The 9,900-nt window shown below is 40.6% G+C and overlaps 1 protein-coding gene across 1 annotated transcript; it reads right to left on the bottom strand.

Annotated features, from left to right (window-relative positions):
- Nucleotides 1-326: 326 nt before the first annotated feature.
- LOC117510173 (alpha-1-antitrypsin-like protein GS55-MS) lies at nt 327-8,467 on the bottom strand. The gene is made up of 6 exons (XM_034169794.1): nt 8,428-8,467; nt 4,283-4,913; nt 4,106-4,176; nt 2,201-2,397; nt 659-806; nt 327-573 (listed from the first exon to the last, which is right to left on the bottom strand). Exons 1-6 carry the CDS (start codon nt 8,461-8,463, stop codon nt 379-381), a joined length of 1,278 nt encoding a protein of 425 aa, XP_034025685.1. The 5' UTR covers nt 8,464-8,467; the 3' UTR covers nt 327-378.
- Nucleotides 8,468-9,900: the final 1,433 nt, after the last annotated feature.

Here is a 9,900-nt window from a genome sequence, read left to right as displayed (position 1 = left end):
ATCTGAATATTTTTGTGCTTACGCTAGTTTCTGGGTTTTGACATGTGCCACGTTTCAGTAGGAAATCCACGCAAGTCTTGTGCATGAGGCCCTGGCTGCTGCCTCTGGTTTATAATCAGTCTTTTGGTTCTGCCTGTGTTTTATATGAATTAAATAATTCTGTAATTGGGATACTTTGAAAGGTGTTTTCTGTAGAATGTCCCCTTCACTGATAAATTAATTATTTTAGGAGTCAGTGAATCTTCATTCATTTGAAAATTACTGAATAGTTCCTGCCATATTAACCATTTCATTCAAAACTGCAAACACACTCAAACAACACAAAGCTGTACTCAGAATTTAATGTGTTGTGCTTGAATGAACACAATGTTTCCATTTTCAGAGAGTTGGGTTCACAATCTTGCCCATAAATAGGAGATTTTTTGAATCATTTTCATATATCATGACCACAAATGGTCGATTGAATTTCAGTGGAATGGGAGGACTGAAAGCCGTAGTTGTCATGATCACGCCTGTGGCACCTGTAGCGGTGGCTCCGGCCTCATCAACATCGAGAGTGGCTTTATGGGCAACCTAAATGTGAATGAAAGCAGAGTGAAATGAAGATCGGAAAACAAGAAGACGTGAAACTGCTGTTTCAACAAAACTGAAGTTGTACCTCTGAGACAAGCAGTTTCTCAGACTCTGAGATGCCAGTAAAATTTGCTCGAGGACCAAACATCTCTGTCATTCCCATTTCACTCAACACGGGTGCCAGCTTGTACTCAGTCTTGATGGAGAATTTGGGAAGAGATACATCACACTCTCTTAAAAAAAAAAAAAAAAAAAAAAAAAAAGACAGAAAATAAGATAAAGTACAGCAATTTTCTTTGTATGTATGTATATATTTGTACTTTCTAGAGTATAATTTGCACCGGTCCACAAGTGCACCTTTAAGAGAAAACGTATATAAGTTGCACCAAAGTATAAGTCACATTTACCACTTCATGCAACATAAAGCAAAATGGATTTAATTGGGGAATTATTTATTTATTTATAAGGGACACACAGTGCAAAGGAGCACAGCTAATGAGTTAATTAATGTTACTATATGAGGCAAAAAATATGAGTAAACTGCTTCTTTCGTCCAATGAACAGACGATCATGTGAGGTGACCATACAATGCAATGAAACGCTTGGAAACCCTTTTTTTTTTTACATTTGTAAAAGATAGACTCTGCATCAATTTCTTCTTGTTAAACGAGCTGTCCTTGTACTTTCAAATAAGTCCATCATTCTTCTCAATAGAATATGAATAAATATATAAAAGTGTGGTCTTACAGTAGAGTAGAGTAGTAGTAGTAGAGAGCGCTTCGCTCTCAGACTGCAGGCTTACTTGTAGTTCCTAGGGTTTGTAAGAGTAGAATGGGAGGCAGAGCCTTCAGCTTTCAGGCTCCTCTCCTGTGGAACCAGCTCCCAATTCAGATCAGGGAGACAGACACCCTCTCTACTTTTAAGATTAGGCTTAAAACTTTCCTTTTTGCTAAAGCATATACTTAGGGCTGGATCGGGTGACCCTGAACCATCCCTTAGTTATGCTGCTATAGACTTAGACTGCTGGGGGGTTCCCATGATGCACTGAGTGTTTCTTTCTCTTTTTGCTCTGTATGCACCACTCTGCATTTAATCATTAGTGATTGATCTCTGCTCCCCTCCACAGCATGTCTTTTTCCTGGTTCTCTCCCTCAGTCCCAACCAGTCCCAGCAGAAGACTGCCCCTCCCTGAGCCTGGTTCTGCTGGAGGTTTCTTCCTGTTAAAAGGGAGTTTTTCCTTCCCACTGTCGCCAAGTGCTTGCTCACAGGGGGTCGTTTTGACTGTTGGGGTTTTTCCGTAATTATTGTATGGCTTTTGCCTTACAATATAAAGCGCCTTGGGGCAACTGTTTGTTGTGATTTGGCGCTATATAAATAAAATTGATTTGATTTGATTTGATTTACAGTATGTCTTCAGAACAACGATTTTTTTTCTTTGCCGACTGCTGTCTTCTATTTAAGAAGCATGGCTAATATTTTAGCACAGGCTAAGTCAGATTCTTAACTTCAGGCTGGTGTGTGAAATGGAGCCTGAGCAACCTGACACGTTCCAACATGCAGCAGCATGGGTGTGTCTGTAAATTACATTATCAAACAGTTTGAATCAGTTAAGAGTTTGATGCTTTACTTTGTGGTTGTTTTTTGTAGACATTCGGTGAAGCTGTGTTGACACAGGGCTTCTTTCTCCAGTTTAGCCATATTTTCAGGCAGCAGCAGCAACATGGAGAAAGAGTCACTGAAGGGAAGGCGTAGGACAGACGTGCTGATATTGTCCACGTAATGGGTGTCAAAGTCATCTATGACATTCATCATCTGAACTGGAACCTGAAGATAACAATATGAAAATGAAGAGCCTTTCATTGAAGAAAAAAAAAAAAAAGATTTGGATTCAGAACAGAGTCACACTTGTTTACAAAATGCCAATTTCTTTGTAATTGATCAATTAATGGGTTAGTGTATAACATATTTTTTAAAATGTATTCATTACATTTTTTTATGGTTAGCATAGTATTGTCTCATGTTAGCTACATTTAGCTTTGCTGCATATGGTAACGCTATCTCATAACATTAACCAAAGAAGCAGTGACCATGTGATTACATATAGTAAGAGCCATTAGTGTGACCATATTTGCTAAATGTCATTAATTTGGAGCAAAAGCCAAACAACAAGCCACTGGCAGTTTCATGAGAAGGAATAAAACATGTTCAAAGAGGTTTTTAAAAAGTTAAATCAAAAATTACCTTATAGAGGGTTTTCACGTGACATATCAGTCACGTGATTTTACGCCCCGCGGCCATTGTGGATTACAACATGGTGGCCGCTGTGATACGCTATGTGCATTTGGCAAACAACTGCAGAAGCTTCAACAATGGTCAACTTTTTTGCTGTCGTTGGTTGTTCAAACAGAGTTGATAAAAAATGAGGCAGGTTGCTCATTTTGCAGGCTACCAGAAGTTATTGTGCATCAAGCAGTGGAGTGTTACGAGCTTTCTAAGCGAGACAGAAACCTGGCTCAGCAGAACAGGCAGAGCAGATCTGAAGGAAGCTTTAATATGGCCAGAACCAAGCAGACTGCCTGTAAATCCACCGGAGGAAAAGCTCTGAGGAAGCAGCTGACGACCAAAGTCGCCCGGAAGAGCGCTCCGGCTACCAGCGGTGTAAAGAAAGAAGCCTCACTATTACAGGCCTGGCACCGTGTCACTGAGAGAGATCCGTCGCTATCAGAAATCCACCAAGTTGCTGATCTGTAAGCTACCCTTCCAGCACCTGGTGAGAGAAATCACTCAGGACTTCATGACCAACCTCCGTTTCAGAGCGCCACTGTGATGCTCTGCAGGAGGCCAGCGAGGCTGACCTGTTCGGCAGCTTGTGGATCAGCAACTCGATTTCTGGTAGCGGCGGATCTCTCTCAGCACCATGGTGCTGGGCCTGTAACGGTGAGGCTTCTTCACAGCAATGGTAGCCGGAGCGCTCTTCCGGTGGCTTTGGCAGCCAGCTGCTTCCTCTGAACTTTTCCTCCGGTGGATTTACAGGCAGTCTGCTTGGTTCTGGTCATAGTAAGTTTACGCTGTGAAACTGCCGGCCACTTTGTTACATCGTCATTAAATTCATTGCTACACATTGATCATGATACACAGCTTTATCTCGAGGCTTTAAAGCCTTGTAATAAGCTTTCATTCTCGATGTTTTCTTTCACGCGCCAGTCGTGTAGTAATACACGATGGAGACGGTAAGTAATCGGTCACGTGATTGAAAACCCTCTATAACCTTGTAATGTTAACAGTTTGAAACCAGTTACAACCACTTTCTGAAAAAAGACTAACAAAACCAGGAGTAAAGAAGTAGATACCCAGTCTTTAAGCTGGAGAAAGGTAAAATGTGACCTCTGCTTATAGATATGACTTTTTCTGTTAACAGATGATTTTTATAGTTGACTAATATTTCAGCTCTGTTTGCTAATATATTCTTATTCTTCTTCTTCTTATTATTATTATTATAAATTAACAACTTCTATGTAATGGAGCTTCAAACCTGATGGGTGGCATTAACAAAAAATGGCTCCTCCTTTGTGTTTTCTGGTATGAATGCAGTTTTCCATTGTCCTTCAAAACAGAGATGAGAAAAAAGCACGATTGGATTATCAAAATTTACAAAAGTGTATTTGATACAAATAGTGATGTCAGTGGTTTAAGACACACAGTCTCCTACCTTTGAAGTATATAAAGCTGAGGAGATACATGATTGTGTCGCGACTCAAACTAGTAAGAAACTGGTCTATCTTTCCGTGGGTCTTTTCATTCACATACTTGTTGATTTCATTGACAGCTTCTTCTGATTTGGCGAAGTCAACGTTGAACTCATCTGCAAAGTAAAACTTCTTCAGGGACTCCTCAAACTCAGGCTTCACTTTGAAGTTGTCATCCACGAACACAGCGGTTCCTTCATCGATGACATCATGGGATGTCTCGTTTTCGAAAACAAGGCTGTCATGAAAGGACTGATCTACATGTTTTTGTGTCAGTCCAAGTTTCTCGTAGAACAGACCACTGAAGATTTGTTGGTGGGTGTTCCCCTTTGCCCCTGTAGCCAAGGCAGACAGGGCCATAGACACGCTCCTTGGTGAGAAGAAGACATTCTTACCCTCTGACTCAGGCTGAGCAAGCAATTTCATGAACAGACTGCAGGCAAACTTGTTGTTTGCTTTGTTGAACAATGGCAAACTGCTGGTATTACTGGGATGTGCAGGGTCATGGTCATGGTCTGTGCCTGAGTGCCGTCTGCCCATGCAGATCGGTGCTGATAAGATCCAGACACACAGGACTGCGCGCATCATGGTGACCTGAAACAAATATTAGTGCAAATGTTAATTACTGAGTTAAACAACATCTATTATAATGCATGAAGGTCACATTGACAAGAATGTAGTGACTTTTGTTGCTTCTTATTCACGTCATTAGGAACAAGCAGGAGTGGTGGCCATGTGGTTAATGTACTTGGTTTCAGTGCAGAAGGTTCCAGGTTCAATCCCCACCCCTGCCACATTTCTCCATGTAATGTAGAGTTGCGTCAGGAAGGGCATCCGGCATAAAACTTGTGCCAATTCAATATACAGATCCACCTCAGATTTGCTGTGGTGCAGCAAAAGAAGGGAGCAGCTGAATGGGGACTTTTAGGAACAAGCAATAACATAATTATCTGAAATTCTAATCCAATTACATTTTTCCACAAATGTGATTGGTTTATCGTGTGAGATTTCAGACCGTATAATATCGGCTGTAATGTTGCAAAATATTAGACGTCTCACATTTAATGTATTAATCTGCATCCTGACTGGCTGCGCTGCTACACAGATGTTAATAATGGCGCTGTCAGCTGAGAGTGAGAGAAAGTTGTGTACTGCTGCCGCTGCCAAAGTGGGTGAATTTAAAGCTGCATTTACACATAATGACGACAAGTCACAAATGCCACGAAGTATACATTCTTGGCCGCTGATCACGAATGTGATTATTTGAGGCAGAGGTGTCAGGTGTCCTCAGGAACTGCTGCAATCTGTTACCACGCGTTACAATTAATGGCACATGTTGCTGGAGAATTATCATGAACCATTACGCATGGTCAAGAATATGTTTCCGCTATCGCGCATAACAGCGCATCGTTAAGTTCTGTCACATTGTGAATGAGGCAAATTGTCTCCACACACACCCCCATATTCATCCAACCGTCAGTTGCTGAACAATTCAGATCACTCCAGTTTGCTCCTCAACAGCCACAGCAGAAGAACTTTGTGACTGCATGCTTAGTTGGGCTCTGTGCCATGGAGTGGAGCAGAGAGGAGGAGGAGACGGAGAGAGCCAGATTGTGGCTCCACACGGCTTTCGTCTCGCTCGTTTTCCTAAACAAGAGGCACATGCAGCAGGTGGAACACCTGCAGGAGCGCACTCAGGAGCATTGGAAGGAAACTTTTCGCCAACTCGGCATCACTGTGCTTTTTCAGCATATTGCAGCAATGAAACTGAATGCGGTGCAGCAGGGTTTAATTGTGCGCACATCAGAGAAGAACGCTGTCACGCTCTATTAAGGATCACCACCAATCAAGACGGATCAACAAGCTCAAGTTATGACCTCCACAACATGAGGCGAAATGAGGGTGATGCGTGACATTTGTGGAAGATTTTATTAACAGCCAAAAACATGCTCCACGAAAATCACGAATATCACACACCAACATGCACTATTAAGAAACCTATTCAGATGCATTAAGTCACGTTAAGAACATCAGGAATGTGCCAAGAATGACACAATTATGACATTCGTAACGCGTCTTGCCTATGTTTAAACGCAGCATAAGCTACTATACGAAAGTATTGATGTGGATTCTGATACAGAATTACTGTGTCACATCTGATGGATTTTCACATTTGATGGATCCACACCCTGACTACTGTTGGAGTGACACTGCCTCAACAGTAAGCTGGGCCAACCAAATTACCTACAGAAAAATAAACCATGCAAATGATGGAACTGGATCAGAATGGGAATAGCCCTCTTGTGTCTGATGATTTGCAGATGTTCCTTGTGGATTACGGTCACAAATATAACATAATAAAACTCCTTTTTACCGCCGGCCAGTAAAGCTCAATTTGCGACCGCATAACCAGCATGAACGTCTGTAAATCATCAGACACGACAGGGTTGTTCCCTAATTTTTATTCATTAGTTATTAATTATGACTTAGTATCTTCCCCCAAAAGCAACAAAGGTGTTCCAGATATGGTCAGATATCCAGCTCAAATGATTGTTGTACAAAAATTTCAGATATCTGTCGCTGAGATAGATGATGACTAGAGTGCAGTTTTAAGAAGAAACGAGGTGATAATCAGTGAACCGCTGCTGATGCTTTGAAATGACGCATGCAGGTGATTCTTTAACTACAGGCACTATTGGCCTTGTAAATGTAATTTCCACCACACCATTGCCTTACAATATAAAGCGCCTTGAGGCAACTGTTTGTTGTTATTTGGCGCTATATACATGTGCTCTGATGTCACTGTTTATCTCCATAGAAACTACCCAAACAATCTTTCATACAAACTGTTTAAAGAGACATTACAGTGTTGTGGTGGAAATTACGGCAATAGTGTGGGACAATTACATTTTGTTTAAAAAAATCAATCAATCAATCAATCAATCAAAAAATCAATTAAAAAAAAAACAGTTGTATGACATTGAATACCCCAATTATGTTTTGATTATTTTACTGATATTTTATTGAGATATTTTAAAACATTAGAAAAAACGTTTCTTTACCATTCATTTTTATCATTGAAGATCAAAAGTCTGGGTGTGGGACAAGCACAAAACGGCAATATTTGCATATAATGATGCTGAAAAAAGGTGAAAAAGTCATCATAGACTACTAGAACAAATTTCTTAACACACTTTCATTGTAAAGATAACTATAAAAGTGTGAAATTTCCCCTTTTTTCTGTTTTTCATACAATATGATCAAAGGACATAATAAGTGCCCGTAGTCTAGAATCACCCATGCGCAGTATGCAAAAGGGGACCAATCAGACTGTGACACCGGTAATGAAATCCTCAAATGATAGTCGCAGTTTATTTAAAGATGAAAAACAATGAAAACCAGGCCATTTTCATGACTTGTCCTGGGAAAACAGGAAGTTTGGTCACTCTAGCTTACTCGAGACAGCTTTACCATACTGTTTATATTAAATGATGTAAAGATTTTAAAATGTGTAAAAGCCCAAGAGGATGAAGACTTTTATAGGCACTGTAAATGCTTGTGTGTACATGCTATAGGTCCTGGGCTGACTGGAACAGTTAAATAAAAAGTCCACACATTTATAACCCATCCAGTTTTTTTTTTTCTTTTTTTTTTTCAGGAGTTAAGCACAAGAAATGTTAGCGAGCCATTTCTCTTTATCTTGCTCAGTTTTTTTGGTCTTATCACCCTGATTCTTAATTACTGATGGCACTCTGATAAATGGATATTTTCTGGCTTGTTTGTGCACTAAAATACAACACAACGTGGGATTTTTGCACCTTTGATTTACCTTAAATGTCGACCTGTCTGCCTTATAAAAACAGCGCGGTCGGATCCATCACTGCGCCGTACAGCTCGGCTATGAATAGTGATGTATAAATTCATTCAATTCATTCATTGATGTCACATGAAATCTCTCTACAGATAGTTGATTTTGTTGCATTGCTGAAATAATTCAAGCATATTTATTGGATTTATAGTTTTTTCTGCATGACAAACAGTCAATGTTGGTGGAACATTTAAACAAACATGACAGATTTAAAAGTCATGTCACATGTGCCAGTCTTACCTTCCTGTTTGGACGAGTCTTCTGCTGACAGAACATAGAAGATGAGCTCTTCTTAAATACCTTCATATCAAATGAACTTTGGTGTGCTTACTCATTTAATATTTGATTGGACTTTGCATTCTTTATTCTGTGCAATCAAGAGTTGGGAAATTCAAATGAACTCATCTTCACCACACAGATGGATTATGGCAAGAACAGATGGGTTGTGTAAAGGTCTGGTCAGCTCAGGTCAGGTCTAAGAGCATAGACTGATACTGCATGTTGCTGCATCCACTACACAACAAATCTGCCCTGGGTTCTGGATAGCAAATAGGCAAGCAGAAAACCACTCCATCCCCACTTCTTAAATGTAGCCACCTTTTGGTCACAGCCATGTGAAACATAGTTATCCTCCTAGCCTTTTGGCAGTTGCTTGAGTCCTCAGCACTGACATTTCTGCATGCTGGACAAGTGCACCACACAGGGGTGCCAAAAAAGAGGAGAATAAGCAGGATTCTAGGGGCCCATGGTTGACAGGGGCCCAGAGAGGTGTTTAATACAATTATAATACTGCCAAAATGATATGACACTCAGTTATAAACTTACAATCACACATATATTTTATTTCCAGTGTATTGGTAACACTAACTTTATTTGTTGTGGAAACATTTCTCAACAGCCTCCTCCCCTGTGTTTACATAAAATGGTTCATACCATTTGGTTCACCTGCTCCCTCAGATTGCTGCAAAATAGAAAAGACAAAAGCTTAGATAGGAGAAAGAAGCGAAAGGTTGACAGTATATCAGCCAGTACTTTCATAGGCAAGGTGGGTCATGTGTGTGTGTGTGTATATATATATATATATATATATATATATATATACACACACACACACACTCAACAAAAATATAAACGCAACACTTTTGGTTTTGCTCCCATTTGTATGAGATGAACTCAAAGAACTAAAACTTTTCCACATACACAATATCACCATTTCCCTCAAATATTGCTCACAAACCAGTCTAAATCTGTGATAGTGAGCACTTCTCCTTTGCTGAGATAATCCATCCCACCTCACAGGTGTGCCATATCATGATGCTGATTAGACACCATGATTAGTGCACAGGTGTGCCTTAGACTGCCCACAATAAAAGGCCACTCTGAAAGGTGCAGTTTTATCACACAGCACAATGCCACAGATGTCGCAAGATTTGAGGGAGCGTGCAATTGGCATGCTGACAGCAGGAATGTCAACCAGAGCTGTTGCAGAGCTGTTTCTGCACAAACTGTCAGAAACCGTCTCAGGGAAGCTCATCTGCATGCTTGTCGTCCTCATCGGGGTCTCGACCTGACTCCAGTTCGTCATCATAATTGAGTGGGCAAATGCTCACATTCGCTGGCGTTTGGCACATTGGAGAGGTGTTCTCTTCACGGATGAATCCCGGTTCACACTGTTCAGGGCAGATGGCAGACAGCATGTGTGGCGTTGTGTGG

The sequence above is a fragment of the Thalassophryne amazonica genome, chromosome 5 (genome assembly GCF_902500255.1).
Source record: "Thalassophryne amazonica chromosome 5, fThaAma1.1, whole genome shotgun sequence".
Classification (NCBI taxonomy): Eukaryota; Metazoa; Chordata; class Actinopteri; order Batrachoidiformes; family Batrachoididae; genus Thalassophryne; species Thalassophryne amazonica.
This window is presented reverse-complemented; position numbering and strand designations above follow the sequence as displayed.

Excerpts from the sequence above, each read along its gene's own strand:
- LOC117510173 (XM_034169794.1), bottom strand. The coding sequence starts at position 8,463 with ATGTTCTGTCAGCAGAAGACTCGTCCAAACAGGAAG. Across the intron at positions 4,914-8,427 it reads AGACTCGTCCAAACAGGAAG|GTCACCATGATGCGCGCAGT; the intron begins GTAAGACTGGCA and ends TATTTGTTTCAG. Across the intron at positions 807-2,200 it reads CTACAAAAAACAACCACAAA|AGAGTGTGATGTATCTCTTC; the intron begins GTAAAGCATCAA and ends TTTTTTTTTAAG.